We start from the raw sequence: 24,386 nt of genomic DNA, 5'->3' as shown, positions 1-24,386 counted from the left end.
ACGTATTGCTATGCCTGTATATAAGCGCCACTCTTGCAGTACTTCGTTATTCATTACTTGTGTTCTAATACGTCGCTGTGTGTCACGTACCCTGCCAGTAAATACTACAATTATGCGTCAAAATCATACCTGGTACTCGTAATACTTTAGTTGCTCGAAGCAAGATTGTCTCGTCATGTCCACAACCTTCTTGCAATATTGGAAAAACAAGTCGAGCAACTCTGTGGCCTCAAGCTTCATTCTACAAATACAACAACGATGGACTTAATGAAATACAAAACTAACACAATATACTACGGTATGGCCGAGGTCGTGGGTTCGAACCTCGCCGCAGGCTGGTTTTGTAAGCAAGTCATTTTTAGTGATTCGTAAAATAACTTAAGTCCAAGTCAAGAATTTAAAAAAATACAAAAAAAAAGTCAATTCACAGTCAAGTGAATATCAGAGAAGGTCAACTTCAAGTCAAACCACCGATATAAAACAACACAATAAACCAGGGGTCGGCAACCTTTTGCTAGTCGCGGGCCAAACCAACCTCAGCAAGTTCTCGGCGGCCCGCAATCAATTCTCACAAAAATTTTGTTATAAAACGTGTGGTTTTTAATACCTCTGAATCGGAGTCGGACCTAAATGTTTTATGCAATTGAATACAAATATCTATTTTATAGTAAAAACTTAAAGCGCGAAAAAAATGCGTTTGTTTGTTTTAAAACTTTAAATTGCCTTTCAATTTGCAAGAAGACGTAACGCATTGCGCACACACAAAATTGAAATCAGACACATTTCTGATACCCTTAGGTGTAATTTTTATCATAAAAGACGGAATTCATGAGAGAAAGGATTATAAGGATTAAGTTGGGGAACGTACATTTTAGAGTGTTCCATGCTAGGATTAGTTTCCACTTAAAAAGGTTTTATGCGCAAGACCCTTTGGTCTTAGAAAATTTCCTCTAAAGGAACATGTAGTTAAAAGTGGAAGAAGACGACTCGCGCGAAGCGCGAACATTTTTTGCATTTTCGTATGGTTCTAAAAGTTAAAAATGTGAGGCATGGCCTTGTGTCTAGTTTGAAAAAGAGGTCGCGGGCCGTAGGTTGCCGACCCCTGCAATAAACCCTTCAAATACGTAAGCTCGTCCAATTACGAGCAATAACTCAACGAAAAAGTAATATAAAACAACATTTAGCAAGTTTTACGTGCGAAACTTGAGTTAAATAGCTCGATTTTTTAATGAAATTTTAAATAAAAACATTTATTTTCAACCCTAGTCATTTAATTCAATGACTATAGTCCAATACGCGATGAATCCAAGTCATGTTACCAAAACAACTTAGGTCGTGACAAGTCATTTAAACGAGTAACTCAATTGCACTAAAGCCACATTATTTGTTTTTGTAGCCTGGACACTGCAATCCTGACTTGGTATAATATACTACGGTTAATAAACTTTTGCGGCACAACCTGAAAATCTTTTGAGGGACGCATATTGAGAATCACTGATCTAACAACTTAAAAGTATCCAATTAAATATATGGAAACGTGGCAAAGGTTGACTTAAGAAACCTGTGTTTTTTGTTTAAACTGAATAAGTCTAAATACATTTAAGACATAGGCGTCAAAGGCGTTTTACTGATTAAACTTTTTTTTTATAATAAAGTTAATTTTTTAATTATACACCAAATTTCTATTAGGCCTAGAAGCACCCCTGAAATTACCAAATTAAATGGCCCCCCAATTGTGGGGAGCGACTCATGGGTTGAGAAACACTGGCCAATAACGACCCTCTGAAACTAGTTTACGTAAATAGCACAGCGAACGCCATCGCAGACTCATCGAACCTGTCAATCAATGATGCAAGCAGGGCAGGCAAGAAAAACAACTAGCCTGCAGTGAGGTTCGAACTCACAACCTCTGGTCAAGCCGGGACCGTCGCTCTACCAACTGAGCTATGCAGGCTCAGAAGGGAACGAGTCGAGAAACAACCTTACGCAAATGCTTGCAATCGTTGGTGAAAAAACAGCTTCAGAAGGGCTAGATCACAGTCGTTAACACACATATGGTGTGCACTGCGCATGTTTCATACAATAGATTACGTGAATTCACTCACTTGTGCTTATCAGACTCAAACTCCATGATGGTGTACTGGAGAGCGGTTGTCGGTTTGTTCGGGAGCAGTTTGACCTCCGAGAGCTCCGTGATGAGTCGGAAGACATGGAGGAGTGAGGATCCGAAGTCCGGTACCGCGTGGATAAGAGAGAGGGAGATCTGATCCCGGATCCGGTTGTAGCGGAGTCTCTTTACTGAAGCAAGCCAACTAAGGAGGAACGGTGAAAAGGTGTCAGTGTGGGGTAACAACGCTATATAAGCTTCAGTGTAGTGTTTATAGTTATAAATCTACTTAACAAAACCCCTTCTTCACTGAAGCAACCTAACTAAGGAGGAACGGTGGCAAAGTGTCAGTGTGGGGTAACAACGCTATATAAGCTTCAGTGTAGTGTTTATAGTTATCAATCTACTTAACAAAACCCCGTCTTCACTGAAGCAACCTAACTAAGGAGGAACGGTGGCAAAGTGTCAGTGTGGGGTAACAACGCTATATAAGCTTCAGTGTAGTTTTTATAGTTATAAATCTACTTAACAAAACCCCTTCTTTACTGAAGCAACCCAACTAAGGAGAAACGGTGGCAAAGTGTCAGTGTGGGGTAACAGTGAATGTAGTGTTTAAAGTTATTGAACTACAAAAAAAAAACATTTCTTCACTAAAGCAACCCAACTGTGGTAAGGAGTTGAGGTCAACAACGCCATATGCTCGTTGAAGTTGGTATGTTTTTGTTGAAATGAAAGTCGGAAACAGTTGAAGCTTGTATTTTAGTTAATTTTGTCGTTTTAACTGCTGAAAATTACCAATAGCGTCAGTGGAGCGCTTTAAAACGCCGAATATACATCAATGGATAACTATCCATAATTAACGTGTTTACTACAAAAAGTATTTCGTTCAGTGAATTCTTGAACACATCTGCGTGCAAAATATGTTTTTTGAAAGAAATCGTTCACCCAAAGTCTGTGACATGGTAGAATAGTGAAAAAGCTTGTAGCAATTGTGAAACAAAGAAGTGTGTCGTCTAAGAATGTAAAACGTGAAAAAAAATAATACATATTTGTATATAAAATTTATTGCATAGAATGATTAGTTTGGGAAACTTAAGTCTCTCTCTCCCGAAGATTTACCTTGAGAAGGTCTTCCTTATGAGGTAATTTCTAAAGAAGGGTATCTTTTGCATTGCGTTCCACAGCACTGCGTGCTTGTTCCAGTCCGCCAGGGTTAAGGTGTCCGAATGGTTACCTTCCGGGTAAATGTGAAGAACTCCGAAAGAAGAAAATATGAAGTGCTCGTTGTTCACCATATCGCGGGGAACAGACACCAGGTCGTACGGTCTGGGGAGGGTAAATAGTTTTAGTACAACTCTTAAATACTTTGACCAAAGTCAAGAATAACAAAGTCATTTATGCCTTGTAGGAATATTTTGGCAGGTACAGTCAGACAAAAATAATAATATTAGCACATCTCTTAGTAACTAAAAAAACAAAATAACAAATATAACAAATTAATTGTTAATGTGGGGTATGTTAGGTAAAACCATTGCCAAAATATTAAAGTGCATACATCGAATTTCTAAAGCCAACTAGGTTTACGAAATCAACATTCTTTTAGCAATACACTTGTATTAACGCCAGTTTGAATTAATTTTTTTGCAAACCTAATAAGATTTACAGTACAAGTGCATATTTCTATGTTCAAAAATACATATTTTAGTGTTAATTAAAAAACTATTGGCAGTTGGGGTTTAGTACAATATTTTTACATTAAAAGATAAATATAAAATGTTCACCTTTATTATTTCAAGGAATGAACTATAAAACAGCATTATTATTTAACATGACAAAGAATTTGACTTGGCATGTACCTGTAATGTCTATTCTTTGCATTATTGAGGTATATGAACTTGACTTTGTGAAGATGTTTGTGTTTGAGAAAGAGTTCAACAGCTTGCCTCCCACTCATAGAAACAAAATCATCCGTTTTTTTCCTCGGAGAGGTCGATTGACGTAGATGCGATAAGTCCAGAGAATGTCTGCTCGACATTTGACTAAAAACAAAATTAAATCATTGGAGCATATTGGTTGTAGGTTGTAGTTAGACATAAAATGAATATCAAAGCCCAACAGACTTAGGTAGCACTTTGTGAATGTTTCGAATAAATCTTAAGATAATGGTTGAAGGTTTTGGTAAGACGTAATAAAAATATCAAAAGCTATACAATAGTAAGTATCCTTTTTTGAACGTTTTTAATAATTTATATGTTCAAAATCAACATAATTAAATTAGCAAAAAACTTGCTTTTATCTGGTTTTATTTACCAAAACTTGCGACCTGCGGGCCAAAGATCTGTCTCGGAGAGATAATTTTACCACCCGACAGAGGCGAAGCCAGGGTATTTTCCGCCCGGGGGCAAACTATAAAAGTGGCGCCGCCCATCAATGTTTGATCACATTTTTTATTACAATAACACAATATACCTTACTTTGAACGAAAAAACAAATCAAATTTTAATACAACAAGGTATTTAAAGAAAAATCAGCCTCATTTTGGCTTTTGAAAGCCTCATTTTGGCGCCCCTGTACCTTGGCGGCCGGGGATATATGTACCCCCTAGCTACGCCTCTGCCACCCGGCTGCATTATTCCTTTTAAATAAAGATGAAGTTCAGTTGAAAGACAGATGCACTCCAAACTAATTTTTGATGAAATTTAAACTGCAAGAAAATTTACCAAGGCTCACTACAAGTTTTCTTTCATGTTTATTTTTGTTTTTATTCTTTTAAGGATAATTAAGGTAATAAAGTTAGAAAACTTTTTTTATATACGGCAAGTAAGAGTAAATCCTGACTGTTATTCAACCCACGATGGTCAGGCTTAACAGTTAACTGGCCCACGATACTCAGGCCTAATAATTATCAGGTTTTTATGAAAAAAAACTTTGGTGCCACTAGTTTATGTGAATACACACATTTGTCCTAGAAAAGGACACGCTTACTGGACAGAGATGTTTGTTTGTTTGTTCGTTGTTTCTGGATGATATCAAATTTCACAGGACTGTTGTTTATGCTAGTTAAGGGCACAAAAAACACTACTACTGCTTTGAACATACAAAGCAGGGCAAATGTTTTGTTTTACCCTGTAAGTCGAAATAGTGACTCTCACAAACAGATCAAATGTTACAGGTTATAACAACAATCTACAAGCAGAATTTGTTGAATTTAACTTGATACACATAAACTGTTTAAACTTGTATCACAAAATTTAAAACATTTTTTATTATTTATAATTAATCGTACATGTTTTTTATGTTATATTTAGTGTGTGATTCATTTGGATTTCACCAGTTTAGGCAAACCTCTTTCAAAAAGTGCAGTCAGGCTAATAAAAGTATTACATGTACTAGGAATAAGTTGACCTTGAAAAATGGGTGGAAAAATGGCTACTGTAAACTAGATTGAATCCTAGTAAATATGATATGTACTACTGTTTAACATACTATAAATACAGCAATAAAACTTTTAATCTACAATTTAATTTTTTTAAACTAATTTATTGTATTACAAATATGCATTTGTGAAAGCATTTCAGACTTGAATATACACTATCTGTTACAAAATTGATACAACTATATTGTGGTCATTTCAAAGTGTGCCATGAAATATTTAAGATTTTCCAAGTGTTTTGCAAGCTTAAAAAAGTTTAAGATTGTGGTTGACCTGGACAGCCTTATAGACCAAAACATAAAAGGTAATGAAAAGGTGCAGTTTTAAACCTGACTAACCTTGACCCATATTCTGAAACATGCTCAAAGGACATTGGAAGGTCAACTTTGATTGCGGCGACAGTAGTGCTTTCGTTTTCTTGCCATTTTGATTCGTTGGCTGCTGTCTCCGTAGCAACAAAACCAATGTTGTCACTGCAAAAGATTTATAAATTAAAAAAAATTAAAACTACTCCAGGCTGTTTCTAAAGTTTTGCAGTATATGTGCATCCATGAAGTTTATCAGATCTATGTGGAATATTGAAATATTATAGCAATCATACATTTCACCAATTGTCAAAATTAATTTAGCAAAGCTCATATTATTACTACAAAAGATAAGTTTTTATGTTTTACTAAAAATGCCAAGTTGTTTGTTTTGATGTGTGTATTAATGCAATATGGATCACATTTTAAAAACTCTAATAAACAAATAGCGGAAGTATCAATAGCATTTTCGTTATATGAAATTACCTTAATGTGTTAAATGTGAGTTTCTTTGTCTTGAAGTGTCGTTCCGGTTCATCGCCTCGCCTGATGAGATTGTACGGATTTCTGCCGTCGGGTAAAATAAGTTGCGGAGCTGTTTCAGTTTGATCTGAAAAAAATATTTGTCAGGATAACTTGGGACTTTGGGGTAAAGTTATTTTAGTGTTTAAGTGCACAGAAAGTAGAAAAAAAAATGCTTTGTTTAAGGCAAATTAATATTTAAAATTGGAAAGAAAAAAATAATGTTAAGGAAAAATATTATAACTTATTTAAACAAATAATACACCACAAAATACTCACCTCTACAAATCACAAAAAATGTCCTTTAAGAGAAAAAAACAGCTGAAAATAAATTTGAAAGTCAAAAAGGTTGTGTAGATCAACATCATCTTAATAAAGACACTTTATTACACACTTCTATTATCATCTGTTAATGCAGGGGTTCTTAAACTGTGGTCCATGGACCCCTTGGGGGTCCGTGAACTAGCTTTAGGGGGTACATGAAAGCCTAATTAAAGAACTAGCGTATACTTAAAGTAATTAATTTTTAAACGTAAACACTTTAATTAAAAATTAAACGGTTTTGCACTCAATGTATAGTTAGACTCCATTTAAGTTTCACATTTTTCGGACCGAAATAACAGAGTCATGAAGTCTATTTGTATTGTGACGTCAATTTATAAGCATTTCTTGTATACAGGGGACCATGCAAAGCAAAAAAATTTTAAGGGTCCGCAGTAAAAAAAGTTTAAGAACCCCTGCGTTAATGTTAAAATATCTTTGTTAAGATGATTTTGATTTACTTAACCTTGTTGACTTTGACATTCATTTTCAAGCTACATTACAGATCGCTACAAATTTAACAAATAAATTTGAAAAAAGTGTATAATAAATCCTCCTTAAGTACACAAAAACCTAAACAAGAGCCTTTTGTTGAAGTAGTGTTGGTAGTAACTGCGCTTAGTGTTTACTAACTTAGCTCATGGGAAAAGTGTGAAATGTAATCCTTATCAAACAACAACAGTGATACATTTCCTTCATTCAATCATATCAAGTTGTTATCAGATTTAATTGAAAGCTTTTTACAAACAATGAGCTTTGTTGTCAGTTAATCTGGTTCTGTTTTAAATCAAAACACTCCGAAATAAACAATTGTTCATTCACTAACTTTACTCACAGTTCTCTAGGTTGACAAAAAATGTATTTTCTTTATCTATTAAAAATTTTAAATTGATTAAATATATTTATAAAACCTTAAAATGAAATATTTAAAATACCTTAATACAGCTACTTCAGTAATATTAGAAATAACTCATTAAAAACAAACAGACTAAGCTTTTAATCTAGCATTTACAAAAATATATAAATTTAATGAATACTATAAATAAACTTTTTACCAATTTCTGTTGTAATGTCTGGTTTTGTATTTTGAGTTAAAATTCTTGTAACAAAACGCTCTGGAGATGAAGCAGCAGTTCCATGCCGTGAACGAAGTCTCTCAATGTCATACGGAAACATCTAAAATAAGTAAAAAAAATAATTTACTGGGGCATTGTATGCTTCTTTTTCGGTCTGACTTTAAACCATACCAATGAGAAACTTCGCACAGTTGACATTTCACAAATTAAAACTAAATTTATTTTGTAAAAACAGCAGCTGAAAAACAAAATGAAGTCCAAGCAAAAGTGCATACCAAAACAAACTTTTTTAATTAACGTTTTTTTGACTTACAGTTACAAAACTTTAAGCCAGCAAAAAACAAATAATAATACAGCAATTTAGGAAAAAATATGACTTACACTTTGCAAACTATCTAGAATTGGAACGTCGAAGAGCATTTCCATGTTAGATGAGTAGTGGAGAAAAAGACGCTCCACATAATGAGAAATTGACGCTGTGCGAAGAAACTCCTTGTAGGGGTAAACCACAGCAAGTACATGGTTCAGGTCCAACCATATCTAAAGAAGAAATAATATTCGTTGTCAGCATAAATATGTTAGTAAATAGCATTTGAAAGAAGTTAGGTTATCAAAAAGATCCAAAACAACTTTTTGAATGAAACTAGAAATGTAGGGTTTTTGAAATGAAATTAGAAATGTCGGAACAGGCTTAGATCCCGATATTAACAAAACAAGTAATAATAATATTATTATTTATTCAAGTTCAGAATGCAATTAAAACTCTGTAATGTAATCGTGATACAAAAAATTTTGTCTGATCAACTTTAAAAAAAAACATACTTTAAAAGCTAAAAATAACTTTTTTGTATATTCAGGAAGAAAAACAAATGTTAAATTGTGAAATAAATCAATGGGCACAGGCACATTATTTTTAGTTGGTTTTGTAACTAAAGTATTAAAATTTTAGGTGCTCTATTTGTATTGGAGTATTTTCTTTTTTTATATTTACTTGTTTTGAAGCATTTGGTTGCAAAGCAGCAATCATTAGCATCGTGATTTCTTTGCTTAGTTCTTCAACATCTTCTACATGAGGATTCCCACTGTAGTTAAGGGAATAATCCAAACGCTGTTTCAGAGGGCCAAGCCATTGTATGCTTTGTGGCTTTCTGCACAAAATGTAACCAATAAAAAACATTAACTTAAATCAGAACAACATTTTTGGGCTTGTTTAACTAAGACTGTTAACAAATTCTGACTAGCATTACATTATGAATTTCACTTATTAAACCAGTTTTTACTAAATGACTTATATATATATATATGTATAATAGCACCTATCTCTGCTGCATTGTGGTAAAATCAAGTTTTTAGAGAAGTAAGTGATTTTAATTAAGTTTATAGGCTGTTCACCTGCCAATATGGAAAGTATGGAAAGTGCACCAACAATTCAACAGACTATTACATCCTGAGAAAATAAATGTGCACCCGGCTTTTCCTTGTTTTATAATGGCGGGGTATTTTATAGGCGGGCCTTACTTTTACCAAGTCATCCCTTTTATTTCACGTGCACATGCGAGATCTTGGCAAGATGTGCCTACTTTACAGACCGGTTAACCTGCTGGACACCAAAGTAGTTTAAACCAGGCTGAAAAATCGCTCAAACGCGGAAAAGCTTTCGTCGCGAACGGTTTTCAGTATGGTAATCCTTTTTCAGACTTGCAAATTTTACAAATAACCTTATTAGAGCCGTGCAAATTTAGGCGGAAATGTTATTACAGGGAATTGAATTTAATAATGTAACCACTCAAACCCTAATAGCCACATCATTTTTATTTTTGCAAATATTTAAGTTTCATGTTATTATTATTACCTGGATGCTCCCGCTCCCAAACTTGCAATGGAGCTGCTGTTGATATTTGGCAGCTTAGGCGTAGACGCCGTAAAGAGCAGCTTGTCTTGGAAGGAAGCCATCTTACATTTAAAAATGCCCTACATCATATTTTGATATTTTGGAAAAGTTTTTCCTAACCTTTTCCAATGAAGAAGAACATGTTTTTTTTTTAACAACATTTTTAAGGACCTTTTGCAAATGGGGTTCAAATAAATATATCTTTTACCAAATGCTCTACATTTTACAATAAGCTATTTATAGTTTTTGTATTTTAAAACAACTTTCAACTTTCTCAGCTGATTTGTTACCATGACGCAAAATGTTTCGAGCGTGCGAAGTAACACGGTAACCGGCCTTCAGAAAGGTAAAAATCTCAATTTGCTAAAAATCGTCGCTAACAATAATATTGGAAGAAAAATCATTGCATTAATTTATTTCACACAAAATTTTTATGCTGAACATCATAGTTATTTGTTTTAGGTAATACGTTTACAATTATTACAGCAATAACTTTTTGGTTTGCGCGGCAAAAAAATGTGAAGATATTTGGTAAGAGTGTTTAATAATTTGTTTTTTAAATGTAAAGTTTTGATACTGATTCGGTTCAATGTAACATACCAATGTGATTATTTTTTTTTACAACGCATCATATTAGTTCCTTAGCTATTATATTACTACGCTTGATTTATTAAATGTATTTCAAAAGGCCATCAGCGTACGCATCAGCAGTTTTCTTCAAGAAATGCAAGTTAGGGTGTAGTGATTAAATATTTGCGCCCATAGTTATGTTTTGATCAATCAGCAGTGTTTTAACGAATCATTTTGAAATGAATAAAATCGCAATTAAATCATTTGTAAAATACCTTAAGTCCAAGTCAAGTCATCTTGAATAAATACATGTCAAGTCATAATTAGACCAAGTCAATTTCAAATCAAGTCCTCGTCATAAAAGTTGAAACATTACTATTAGAATAGGTAAATTAGTCCGGTTACGTGCAATCAAATTGTTTTATGAGCAAAATTTAGGCGTTGGTCTAGAATCCTAAACAAAAAAACACAATTATCAAATCAATGCACAATGTTTGGGTTTGGAGTCTTAGGACTAGGTTAGGCCTATAGGATTGTTTGTGTTTGGGGAGGGTTGATCAAGTATTATTATTTAATAACATTGCCTAACTACCCAAACCCAAATAATGTTTGTTGCTTTAATAATTGTTTTAACGCTGTGGTGGGATTCTACTCGGCGCCAAAATTTAAGATATATTACACAATTTTATAATAAAAAATGCTTTATAAAAACAATTCATTTTAACCCAAGTCATTTGTCAAAAACTTTTATGCCTTAAATCAATTCGATGACTTAATAATTACAACACTGTCAATCGAGCAGAGATTTGTCATACAAGGAAAAATAATTTGAGTATGCTTATTTTAAATTATCTCAAAGCGAATTGTGTTTAAACCTCAACTTTTTCACAGTTATTTTGTATAACACAGCTATATAGCTAATCATGGGTGGCCTATTTTCATCTTCAAGCAAAAAGCAGGTCAGCCGAGTCACCGAGCAAGACAAGGCTATTTTGCAGCTGAAAAAGCAGAGAGACCAGCTTCAGATTTACCAGAAAAGGATTGAAATTGAACAATCGAAGCTGCGTGAACTCGCCAAACAATGTTTGAAAAATGGGGAGAAAAACAAGGCAAAGCTGCTTTTGAAAAAGAAAAAGAGGCAGGAAACGTTAATGGCACAAACCGACCAACAAATCGACAACTTGGAAGTGATGGCAAACGACATCGAGTTCGCTCAAATCGAGATGAGCGTCATGGAAGGTTTGAAGACGGGAAATGCGTCGCTCAAAGACATGCACAAGATCATGTCATACGAGGATGTGGAGAAGATTTTGGAAGAAACCCAGGAGGGAATCCAGTATCAGCAGGAGCTTGATGATCTTCTCGCCGGATCCCTCACTCCAGAGGATGAGTCATCCGTTCTTGCAGAGCTCGATGAACTGATGGGAAAAGACGCAGAAGCGGAAGAGAAACTCAATCTTCCTGACGTGCCGACATCTGCGCTGGAAGAGCCAGAACAGAAGCTAAAAGAGCCCAAAGAGAAAACCTTGGTGGCGGCAACTTGAAGATTTTAAGTTCACGGACATCGCTATTGTTTTTACCGCTTGTTTTTTACCTAAATAGTTTTGCTATATTTCATCATAATGACGTTTCTGTCCTAAAAACTACTTAACTGTTGTTTCATCGTGTAAATTATAATATTTCTGTTCAAATGTTGTGCGAATAGCTGACAATTCTCTTTTATTTATTTCTGTGCAGTGAACATGTTTCAAGATTGTTTATAAAATACTTTATTATTATTGTAATGTGTGAAAAGTGTAAAACATTTTCTTTCTCTGCTAGGAAATGTAGGTCAAAGTTTTTTTTAATTTTGTGTTGCTACAAAGAGCATGATGGAACAGAAAGCAGTGCCAATTAAAAGCCCAAAATCTAGCAGAAGAAAATCAAAGTCAAGTCGCGTTGCGTCACCTAACATTTGTGAACTTCCTCCGATCAAACGACGACGCTCTTCGATTCGTCGCAAGTCACTGCACGAAACTTTAAAGAACCTGCCAAATGCTACAAAAAGCCCACTGGCCGAAACTCCAAAACGCAAGCGCTTATTGTCGCCGGAGAACTCAGACACACAATCCGCAAACAACCAAAGTAATATTTCCGAAAATACTGTTGACGGAATAATAAACAAGGTTGAAAATGAAAGTGCACACAACAGCGCCCTCCAGTGGTTCGGTATGCTTGAGAAGGAAGGCAAAGAATGGGAGGCGATGCTTCAATCTTACAAAAACAAAGAGGCAAACGCTAAAGAGGTGGCTGAGGAGTTTCTCCGAACCAAAAGCAATACCCCACAGCGGCCAATCGGTTCCTTAGATTTGGAGAAAATTAACTTGCAGGTTCAAAACCTGGATCATCGACTGACGAAAGCAGTGAAAACGCTTTCCAGGAGTGTCAACTACATTATCAATTTAAAGGAATCGCTAAAAAACAGCGCCCAAAGTAAAACGGAAAGGGCTGTTGATGACCTGTGTGTTGAAATGGATCCTAGAGATATAATCCATAATATTTTTGCTTGCGATAAAATGCTTTCAGAAAAGCAAGCAGCAGATCCTATGGAAGTAACACAATGAAGCGATTTGTTTATGCTAAATAACTATACAACAAAACTTGTGCCCTGTGCATGAAATGGTTTAAGGATGTATCACTAAATTAGAGCATCTCAATGAAATATAAATCTTATGATTCAGCAGAAGTGAACTTTCTTGTAAAACAACAACAAACATGTAAATTACAAGGGATTTTGCTAAATTCTGCACATTTCTGTAAACTGTTAAAGCAAATATACATGCAACTGGTATGTAACATTTTTGTTTATATAAACTAACACACAATTGCTAAGTAACCAATTACTACATTTTTCCGCTTATGATCTTAAAGCTGCAACTCAAATTGTGCACTTTCGTAAACCATATTGCATATATATATATTTGTTATATTTTTGTTTCTACTGCATTTGAAGTAGTACAGTAACCAAATATTCATGGTTTGTAAAAGAATTATTTTTTTGTACTTGTGCAAATAATAAATTTTGGACTATCTCCGCTTACTCTCATTTTTGTAGATAGAACGCAGGGTGCGGAGTTGGTTTGCTTTGCTGGAGTCGAACACAAGACTCTAGTAAGACCACGTAAAACTACCCCGAGTCTGACGTGCACATGCATGTCAAGTTTTAGAACTGATATGAAATTGTAATGGTGGGATATTTTCCAACCATGCATTGCGAGTAAATAAATTATATCACACCCCTATAAGTGAATTGCTGAATATACACGTTATTTTAGTTACGCAAATTGGCAACTACAGGCTGTAGAAGAGTCGGGGCCTGACTCGAGACTTGACGAAATCGCACATTTGACCGTAGTCAGACTTGTTTTTTTTTTAACCAACTCAACAGCCCTGAATTAGATATTGTATTGTACTTGAATGTGTAAAGAAATCATTTTATTAACATATAGATAATTGTTTTAGGTAAAAGTGCAGAAAAGGAAAATTATTTCATAATGAATCATAAAACACCAGGCTTTTAAAAACTTTAGCCCAACATTTCATGCAAAATAAACAAAATTTGCAATAAATGGCTGCAAATTATAGTTAATATGTATATACAACTAATTCAAATGCACAAAGTTTTTACCACTGAAAGCGAAATTTATATTTTTTTAAATTAATTCAGAGAAAAGTTTGTCTATTGAAATTGAACAAACTAGGTTCTAGGTTGGCAAAGCGGGTAGTTGAAAAATTAAGCTAAAAAATTTCAAAAGCTTTTTGTGAGCAAACATTTATGTAATTCTACTAGCAGTGCCAATTATCACGAATTATCAGCATAAAATCTAAATATTGAAACCAGAGCTTACAAAACTAAGGACCTACATCTGATTCACACACATTAGGGGGAAAAGGGTTGCATATTACTTGACAAAATAGTTGCATTCCCAAACATTAAGACATGTTCTGTTTAACTGTTAAAACTAAAGGGTAAAAAATAAAATAAAAAATGGATTTAAACAACATTAATTTTGCTTAATTTTAAGCCAAAGCACCAGTTAGCATATAGCTTCTTGTTTTGCAACACTGTTTGCTTTAACATACGGTTTAAGTGGTAAAACACTTTTTAAATACAAAAGATTATTGTAAATTTTACATTTTTATATATTATGCTGTGAATAACATAACTTTTAGAAAAATAAAAAATATACAGCAAGTAAAATAGTATGTATTTGCCTTTGCAACAATAAACTTCATTAAAAATAGAGAACAGTGTGGGTTAAAAAATGCAGATTAAAAGAAATAAAACGTGCACAACCCCACTTCCTATTACCCAGTTATCTTTAAACAAAGTCTTAACCCCAAGCAAAGGATTGTAAATTAACACTATATAAAGGTACCATTTCAAATATGATTCTTTAGGCAAAATATATTTCATATTGAAAGAATTAGAAAGGAATTAGTTTAGAGAGGTAGCTACTGAACTAAACCCAGTATCCCACAAGGTGGTTAACTGAAAGGAGACTGTTTAGGTCTTTGGTATCCAAATGGCACCGGTGTATTATTGTCGACATGGCCAGCAGGTTGTACGTCATTAGGGCCAGAACCATTTGTGAGTGCTTTATATTTGCTGCTGTCATTCTTGCCTGTCAAAGCTATGTTTCTCAGGCGAGGGATCTCGGCAAAAGGTAGATATTCCTCCCCTAAAAGCAAAAAGATCTTGGTTTAAAAGACATATTAAACGGTCTTCAACTAAGTGAGTTAAAAAATATATTTGTCTCTAAATCTATTTAAAGTACATTTAGCAATTATTCAAGGGATTAAAAATATGCAATTTAAGCCTTTAGGGATATAAAAAGGGCCAGCTATATTATATTATCAGTAAAAATATACTAATGACAAAGGCAAGCCAAGGTGGCTATTCTGCTAATACACCAATGTAACAAAAAATACGCAAAAACTGGTAGACAGTTACTACAAAATGTCACCATCAGGTTGCCTTAAATTTCAATTAGAATCTGTTTAGTTATTAAAACCATTTCCACAAAAGTAAAATGACTATTACTCACTGCTGGACAATACAAAGAATTTTAATTATGTGGGTAACATGTCATATTACAAATAAATACATAAACAAAAAAGACTTTATTGCCTCCTTAAAGGAACTAAAAGGGCTGTTGTTTTTACAGGCAGACAGATTGCTTAGTAGTTTACATGCCCACAGGCAAAGCAGGATGTCTTGTTTTTATGGGAGGTATTTATAGTCACAACTAGTTGTTGCTTATTATCTTTAGGAACAAAAGACTAGCCAACAATACCGTCTTTCTATGTGTCTACAGAAATATTACAACAAGAGGGTGAATAAGCTACCTTCTAATACCTCGTGCTAAAATATTCTTAAAGTCAGCAAGAAAACATTAAACATGCCTTAGCAATCCAACCAATATTTTTTTATAATATTTTAACAACTTAAAAAACATTTTTTTTTAGGAAAACATATCCTATTAAAATTGGTTATTTTTTCAAAAAAAACAAATATATGAATTTTAAATGTTCCTTCCACCTTTGAACCCAATAATCAGGAATAGAAACAAATACAATAATCTTTGTAAATAGTTGTATTTGTCCAATTCTAAATAGGGTAATCAAGTGGCATTATTTTAAGACAAATTGTTTTGAAATCTTGACAAGCTTTCACATAACAGTGCTTCATCAGGTATATATATATATTATTTTTTTTAACTTTGACCTCATGAAGTATAGCTGTGTAAAAGCTTGTCGAGAATCAACACAATTTGTCTTTATATAGTGCCACCTGATTATTCTAAATATATTGATGTTATAAAACACAGCGTTTGCTTACCATGGGGAAGTCCCTTCTCGGCTCTGTTATCTTCAGAATCGAAGAAAGTTCCATGTTCTTCCCAATGTTTGTCGCAAGCAGCACACAAAAAGTTGGATTGGAACTGACCACACCTGCCATAAATAGAAACATATTAATATTTTTTTGCCTATAGTTGCAATAATATTGCCCTGAAGAAGATTGCCTGAATATGTGGTCAAATCGTTGGAACTTTAATAAAATGTTGCCGGAAGAACAGTTTTACAATTATAAGAATGGCTCGCAGCAACAGTATATTTATATTAGGTGTAAGTATAAACAAAGCTTTGGCGATTGTAAGTTAACAAAACAGAAAAAAAGCACTAATTAGTTTGAATTTAACAAATATGATATAAGTCGTCAAACTGCTTCTGCAAATTTCAAACAAAAATATTGCTCCAAACTCCTAATAAACCGAACCAAATAAACACTACTTCAGTAGGCGACCCAACAAGGCAACAAGTAAATCAAACAGTGACCCATGGGTTAAGAAACACTGTACTAAAACGACGCAGCAGGCAAACATGCTATGATTAATACTTGACTTGGTTAAACTGAGCCAGTGAGCTCAGTAGGTAGAGTGCCCGTCCTGGTAAGACCGAGATTGTGAGTTTGAATTTCACCACAATCTAGTTTAACAGCATGTTGTCAATGCTGCTATGTTCTTTTCTCTACCGGCTCCCACCAAGCCTATGCAACTCAGTCAGTTGGGCAACGGTTCTTGTATCAGCGATGTTGTGAGTTTGCACTACAACTACTGTTTATTTTAGGAACAGTGTAAAGCAAATGACACTTTTCCCGAAACCTGTCCCCGTATGACCTTGAGTTTGAAACCTTACTGCGAGGCCTTGAGTTCGAACCTTACTGCAAATGCAGAATCCAAATGGCATTTTTCTCGAAACAGCTCCAACTGAGCCTGTGTGGCTCAGTTGGTAGAGAGACAGTCCCGATATGTGAGTTTACCTCTCACCACAGGGTAAGACAGGATGGCAATGGTACTGTGTTCACTCAGCCTGCGTAGCTCAATTGGTAGAACTGCAGTCCCAGTATGACCAAGGCTGTGAGTTTGAATCTCACCGAAGGTTAGATTTTCTAACCTTGCCTTGCTTAAACAATCTATTTAGGCCAACTAATTTTAAAAAGGCATAGATGTAAGCGGGCCAAAATATGTTTACCTGCATCCTTTAGCATTGCATTGCCTTATACCAGTTGCAGAATGATCTGTATGTGGATGTTTGCATCTAAACAAACAAAAAGTAACATTTAGGAGGCCTCAAGTCAAAGATTTATTTATAATGACCAATGCATTTACATTTAAATACAACTCTCAAGTTTCTAAGCCTATATATAAATCTAATCCCGTTTTATTTAACCTAACACATTAGGCAGCTGAATACAGCCTGGAAAAGAAATTAGGTTAATGACTGTCTGTTAGACTTCCTTATTCCTACACAGCTGTAACAGCTAATGCACACACTTAATGAAATGGCAGTTATACTGATAATTAAAATGAACATTGCCATCTATCAACACACAAAATAGTTATGTGTAAAAACATAAAATCCAGACAAAAAATTATAAATACTTAAAACAGGAAAAAGTTTAAATGAAAAAAGCTATTCAAAATAAAAAAATGGCAATTTTTTGGCAGAATGTATTATTCTTGAAAATAGGCATTAAACTACAAACAAATTCGACATAAAAATTGATCTTATTAATTAAAATACCAAAAAACGATTGGTGCCACTTTAAGGTAGGGTAAAACTAACAAATAGTCAAACCTGCACTTTGCTTTCCAAGTACTTGGGTCGTATCCAGGTCGTCGTTGGAGCCAGAATTCCCCGACATCTTCGGGTCGCGAGGGAACAAACGCAAATGCTCGGCAGCGACATTCCTTCGTCGAACAAGGAACCTGCGATTTGCCACCTGAAATATATATTTTTTTAAATATTGTGTAATAAAAATAAATTGATTTATCTGAAGAGTATCTAGTGTGGGTATAAATGCATAATTGACCAAACAAGTTCATATCAGGGTGCCAAAAATATCTTAACTCATTTTTTTCATAAGGAATTGGTTTCATAACAAAATGCTTTATGACAACTGAAAGGTATTTGAGTTACTTAAAAGTGTTATTTAAACTATAAAGAGACTAAATGCAGAAAAACTATGAAAAAGGAATACAAATTAAAAATTATCTCAAACCAACATTTTTTCTGGCATCAAGCCAATAAACACTTAAACTAAAATCATATTTGCTGATATATTTTGTGTGCTATTTATCCTGTCCAGAGCACTTATACATTACAAGGCCAAAGCCCTTGAAATAACTTCATCCCGAAAAATTTGTCCCATTATTGAATAAAATTACGTTAATGCTTCCTACCTGCATATTGGTTGTGCTCATTAAGCTTGTGCCCACAAAAGCAAAGACTGGTGTCTCCTACTCTGATGCAATCCCATGTGAAGTCAGGACATCTCCAGCCAACATAGACACCTAAAAATTATAATTTATCGAACTAAATATTTATAATGGTTCAAGTATACATAAAAGTGAAATGAGTTGCAAACATTTTACTGTTCGGATGTAAAATGGCAGTGGTTCTAAAACTTGCCGGCAAGCCTGTTAGGGTCTGTGAAACATGCTTTTAAATATATTATTTTACAGCTTGTATAAAGAAATAGACTAGATCAGTGGTTCGAATGCCAAAGAGCTATTTTACCAGGATTTATTCAACTGACTCGTTTTGAAATAAATGTAAATTTTAAGCAAACAAAGGGGTCAGGCAAATAAATTTGATAACCGCTGGCAAATTCACTATGGGTGGACTAAATTGTATAAAATCTATATAAAATATGCAATAAATCAGCTAAATTAGGAGGCCTTTTTAGAGATATTTACTGACAAATATAATTATATAACAAATTATAGTAACCAAAAACATCTCACAAAAATATTCAAACAAGCACAAATAAATTGCTTCACCAGACTGCATAGCTTGAATAGCTGCGTTAGTTTCAGGTTCAAATAGTTTCTTCAGTCTGTGGCCGAACTTGTCCCTGTGCATTGATTGCGCAACAGCAACAACATCCTCACTGTCGGCTGGAATGATCGGCTGTGCTGTGTAACCTACAATAACACATATGCATAAATATAAGTTCAATTTTTTATACATACTTGCATTAAGGTGGAATTAGTAAGCAACAAATAAAGTCTTTTTTAAAAGGCATTTTTGTAACTATAAGAAAAATTAAACGAAACTATAAGAAAATTTAATGTTTTAAGACAAGGCTTAAGATTGAAATCCAATCCAGAGCAAAACCAAGGGTCATGGCTTTGCTCAATGTGCTCAATAAAAAAAAAATAATAAAATTCTATAAATTTTGTTCCTTTTGTCAAACACTTTTAAAGATTATTTTGGGGGGTTAAGCTGTTTAAAACAAATGGTTTGCATGTTCACTTTTCCAGATTATTCAATATACCACTTAATCAGATTTATATGTACTGATGGGCTACATCGTATCACTAAAGCTTTAATTTATTGAAAATACAAAAAACTCTAAATTTGCTGTATATTGTGAGAAGTTGCATGAGTAAGCTTATAGTAGAGTGAATGTTCTTACATTCTTTGGAGCATAATGGCTGGTTGTAGTGAGACGTAGTAATAATAACAAAGCCAATACAAAAGTAGGAATAATTTTGAACGTTTTGAAAAACTCGTTATCCATTTTCAACGCCAAATGAAGAGTTATTTGAAACATCCAAATAATATCCATATGGGCTTTGTTATTCTTATTACGTCTCCTACATTCTGTTATTAGAACTTACTTCTTTTAGCAACTTTCAGTTTGCTTCCAGCGAAACCGGGTCGGCCGGGATGGAATTTACTCGGCACCAGCTCGCTTCCGGACGTGCTCAGACCATCGCCGAGAGAAACCGTGGCCGATGTGGCCGGTCGTTCCTGGGAACTCTCCCTAAACAAAAACGCATTGTAAGTAAACAATGAAAATATTTTTAGGGAGGTTATTGACAACACTGACAAAGCAAAGATTGTCAAATGTTTCAATTAACCACTGACAAAAATATAATAAAACGGTGGTGCACTTGTTTCCAGTTAGTAAAATACAAATGGGTCACTGTTTTTTCATATTTCATTGCGACTGTAGTAATGTGGTAATTACTATATTTGTTTGAACAACTGGAAAATTTAAGACAGTTGCCAAAGTTTGAATTTTGTTGTCAGTTACAAATACAAATTGTATCTTTAAAACTATTTCAAAGAAAAAGTACAAGCCCACAATAAACATACCATACTTATCTTTATTTATGCATTTAGAAAACAATAACTAAGCAATACTAGAAACATACAAGCCAGGTAAAATTTTTGCTGTTTATAAAACAAAATGGTTAATTAATTTGCACAATACACATAAACTTGCTTAATTTTAGAAAAAAAAATTTAAATGAACAGTTAAACAGGTAAAACGTTAATACGTCTGAATCCATTTATAGATAAATGAAAATACTTGTCAGTTTCATTTTGTTTTGTTTCATCCATCTTCTTTTCTCTGTAAGATGCCAGTTTATTTAGGGCAGCAAATCTGCAAAACATAAAGTGATAATTAAGTATTAACAACCTCACAGACTTTAAATATAATGATAAAAACAAGTCTAGGTACTGGTCTACAACCCTAGCCTACCACTTTTTTACAGAATCAAGTTGTCAACCAATTTGCAAGAAAAGAAACAAATATGGAAATTGCAAGGAAGGAATAAACATGTCAGAATAACTGGTGATAATAACACTTGGCCACCCGAACCCAAACTCGCGCTCTAATCTAAATATTGATAGCAATTTAAACGGCGCTGGTCTAGAATCCTAGACATAATTATTTTAACACCAACCAACTGAGTTGTGTAAGTTGAAATTGCAAGGAAGGCATAAGTATGTAAGAATAAATATAATATTAATACTTGACCCATCCAATTCCAAACGCTTACTTTCACCCTAATCTAAATATTGTTAGCAATAGGCTACAAACTTCCGGACGAAAATGCAGGGTTTGGGTGGGTCAAGTATTTTTATATTCATTATTGAATAATAATAATACTTGACCCACTTTAACCCAAATAATGTACGCTGTGGTTGGATTCTAGACCGGCACCATTTGCCGTTCTACAACAGTTCTTGACCCTGTTTAACTAAACGACGACAGTAGAACTAATTAACTTCGAGGATATTTCGTGGGCAACAAATCAATCAATTGTCACCTTCAGTTAAGAAAAAATTTGTAAACAAAAAAGTTGAAACGCTACGGACCAAGTGATAGCAAACCAATACGATACGATTTCATAGTAAGAAGTGATAAATGTAAACGGAAAAGAGATTATTATCTCTTATATTTTTAGGTGTGCCTATTTTTTGTTTACAGCTGTAAATAATTTATTATATTTACTACATTATTGAATACAACAAATGTAGCAAATTTTTCCTCAACTTATCTTACCGATGAGACACAACTGCCTGAATAATATTGTTTTTTCTTGCTTTTAAAATACGTCGTTAGAGTTGTAATCCGCCAATAACGCCTGCTTTAAGTATAACAGCCTAAAAAAGCCTATTCCGAAGCAGCATTCTGTTTAAGGTGAATTTATAAGAACTGCTACTAAAATATATTTTATCACTTGGTCATATTTCCTGCCAATAAAAAGTCGAAGGGGGATATCCTAAATGACTACAAAATAATTACAAAAATAGAAACAATAAATCATGAATGTCTTAAAACATTTGTAACCTTTTAAATTAGGAAAAAATATATTGCAGAAAAAAAATAAATTGTGTCTCAGACCAATTTCAAACATTATTAAGTTTACGGACCCAAGTTACATAGTTTAAATAACAAAATTAGGCAAAGTTACATTTATGAATTGTTGCCCGTACAATTAAAAATTGTGGTTATTTCAGTCCGTTTCCAGACCATCTGCGGCCTTATTACAGTCCATTTGTCCAAAAAAAAGTTTTTAATAACCTTGGTTGCGCAGAAAATGAGCGGAATTTTCTTCTGTCCGGCAATCCAACTTCGTCCGCCGTTAAGTTCTTGACGATGCTAAGATTTCTATCTTTCTTCTTCATTGTAATCTGTTGCTGTCAAATAAACGTTTAAAATGCTTTAATTGTTAAACATGGTTATTGTAGCTTGATACCGAATCTCAAAATCAATAAGGTCTAGTAAATCGACATCATCTTAATAAAGAATTTTCGATACAAACTTGTACCATCGTCAGTCAATGTGACATTTTTTAACTGATGATGATACTACGTAGAAAGGTCTATATTAGGAAGATGTCGATCTACCCTAATTTTTCGGCTTTAAAATTTATTATCAAGCTACATTACAGATCCGTCCGTAGTGCACCTAAATGATTATTGCAAACAGAACACGTCTACAAACAGGAAGCTACTGTATTTATTTTTTCATGCAATAAATCGCTAGGCACTTTTATATTGTCCACAATCTAGGTTAACTTACAGCAAACAAAGCTTGGGCATTTCATATTTCCACCTTGTTCAGAATCGATACAACACACAACCGTTTACAAATGATATCGACAAAGCAAGTTGTAGCGAATATAAAATTACCTGAATCTCGTAAGCGCGCTTAAAATTCCTGCAAGTTTGTTGTGACACTTTCGTCGCAGCATTGATGGTCGCCAGAAATGAAGTGGATAATTTATACTAATCGCTCGCCCACAAAGACTAACATCTGTAACGGCCCGCCTACAAGCCAGCACAAACACACTCCTTCTAACGGAGCGGGTTTGGTTTCACATTGAAGGCGGGCTCGGGTTACTTAAACGGTTTCTTTGTTCAAGAAATGTTTCCTGGCTTTGCTCAACTCAAAAACCTGCTCGTCTGCATTCCTAAATCGACTTTTCGTTTTTTTACTCCTAAACTTTGTCACTCGAACAGCCAAGACTTTTAAGTCAATAAAGCCGATAGGTAGCCTAATGACCGCTAATAGCAGTGTTTCTCAAACCATGGGTCGCCACCCAAAACGGGGTGGTCGCTTTATTTCAGGGATTCCCAACCTTTTTACGATCTCGTACCCCTTGGACGCTCTGTACGGCCACGCGTACCACTTCTTGCAGAAAACTAATTTGATCGAATCATATTTTTATCTATTTTAGCTTACAACTAGAATTATTGAACGCTATTTGTAGATTGAGCTAAAAAACAGTAGATTATATCTATTAAGAGCAATCATTTGAAATAACCTTGGACCACTATCCCACAGCGTTGTACGGCTTTACAAAGCAACTGTGCTCCTTGTCGACAATTGACATGGCCTGTATTTTGAAGATCGCATTGTTTCGAAACAATAGGAATAGTTACGTTGCAATAAGGTTGAGTTTCGAGATAATTTTTTAAGTAAACAAAATATAAAAGTTGTCAATCCAGGGTTTTGTGAAAAAACCGGAGGCTAGTCGCGTGCCACAGATTGGGAAACCCTGCTTTATTTGGTTTAGTCGCCGACAGCTGTTATTCACAAGATTTGATTTGAAACCTTAGAAGCAATAGGAAAACATTGCTCAAATTAGTTAATTTTAAACTTCTAGAAATGATTTCGTAAGTTTTGCTACCTAACAAAAAGTTAAGTAAAGAGAATTGTCTCACCAAAGCTTTCCTATTATACGCGAAAAAAGTTTGAGAAACACTAGAATTGTTGGATAGCATTGATTTTTTTCTCGTCGAATGAAATAAATTAAAATCAAAAAACTTAATGCGTGTTACAATAATTTCGAGTAAATTTTTGTTTTAAAATATTTCGAAGTTTTTTTTTTCGAGTTTTTTGTTTTTTCGAAGTTAATTTTACTCAGAGATTACAAACATCTTTTGTTGAAGTTGTCAGCTTTTAAAACTTCCGTATTGAGTGACGTACACCGGTTCTAAAAATTTCATAGTCCTTAAGCGAAAAATTACGCAACACGTAAAAGCATATTTTCAAACCACGTTGAAAAACGTACCAACGAACTACGCTATATGGGAAATAAAAGTTGTCAGCTTTTAAAAATGTTAAAGTTGTCAGTTAAAGTTGTCAACTTTTAAAACTTTCGCTTTAAGAGACGTACACCAGTTTTAAAAAGTTCATAGTCCTTTGGTTCAGAAAAAGTTCATTTCGGTTCAGAAAAAGTTCATAGTCCTTTGTTTTTTTGGTTTTCTGATGGGCATTATAAAGCGAAAAATCACTCAACACGTAAAA

General features: G+C 34.1%; 3 protein-coding genes across 3 annotated transcripts in view; 1 reads left to right on the top strand and 2 right to left on the bottom strand.

Moving 5' to 3' along the window:
* Nucleotides 1-9,755, bottom strand: part of LOC146166499 (dynein heavy chain domain-containing protein 1-like) — a 96,027-nt gene extending 86,272 nt beyond the window's left edge. Inside the window, 10 exon segments of the mRNA XM_083386466.1 lie at nt 130-241; nt 2,106-2,312; nt 3,227-3,433; nt 3,964-4,134; nt 5,870-6,013; nt 6,332-6,455; nt 7,744-7,864; nt 8,146-8,304; nt 8,756-8,912; nt 9,617-9,755. Coding sequence (XP_083242592.1) covers nt 130-241; nt 2,106-2,312; nt 3,227-3,433; nt 3,964-4,134; nt 5,870-6,013; nt 6,332-6,455; nt 7,744-7,864; nt 8,146-8,304; nt 8,756-8,912; nt 9,617-9,717 — 1,503 coding nt within the window. The 5' untranslated portion in view covers nt 9,718-9,755.
* Nucleotides 9,756-11,121: 1,366 nt separating this feature from the next.
* On the top strand, nt 11,122-13,296 carry LOC146166498 (charged multivesicular body protein 6-B-like). Its single transcript, XM_083388828.1, has one exon. It carries the CDS (start codon nt 11,149-11,151, stop codon nt 11,767-11,769), a length of 621 nt encoding a protein of 206 aa, XP_083244954.1. The 5' UTR covers nt 11,122-11,148; the 3' UTR covers nt 11,770-13,296.
* A 543-nt stretch (nt 13,297-13,839) lies between these two features.
* Nucleotides 13,840-22,883, bottom strand: LOC146166497 (protein FAM221B-like). Its single transcript, XM_083389038.1, has 10 exons — nt 22,766-22,883; nt 22,155-22,270; nt 20,652-20,726; nt 19,954-20,099; nt 19,111-19,254; nt 18,511-18,621; nt 17,906-18,050; nt 17,300-17,365; nt 16,107-16,219; nt 13,840-14,946 (listed from the first exon to the last, which is right to left on the bottom strand). Exons 2-10 carry the CDS (start codon nt 22,256-22,258, stop codon nt 14,753-14,755), a joined length of 1,098 nt encoding a protein of 365 aa, XP_083245164.1. The 5' UTR covers nt 22,259-22,270; nt 22,766-22,883; the 3' UTR covers nt 13,840-14,752.
* Nucleotides 22,884-24,386: the final 1,503 nt, after the last annotated feature.

The sequence above is a fragment of the Ascidiella aspersa genome, chromosome 1, assembly GCF_963924565.1.
Source record: "Ascidiella aspersa chromosome 1, kaAscAspe10.2, whole genome shotgun sequence".
Taxonomy (NCBI): domain Eukaryota; kingdom Metazoa; phylum Chordata; class Ascidiacea; order Phlebobranchia; family Ascidiidae; genus Ascidiella; species Ascidiella aspersa.
Note: the sequence above shows the minus strand (reverse complement) of the source record. Positions and strands in the feature narration are given on the sequence as shown.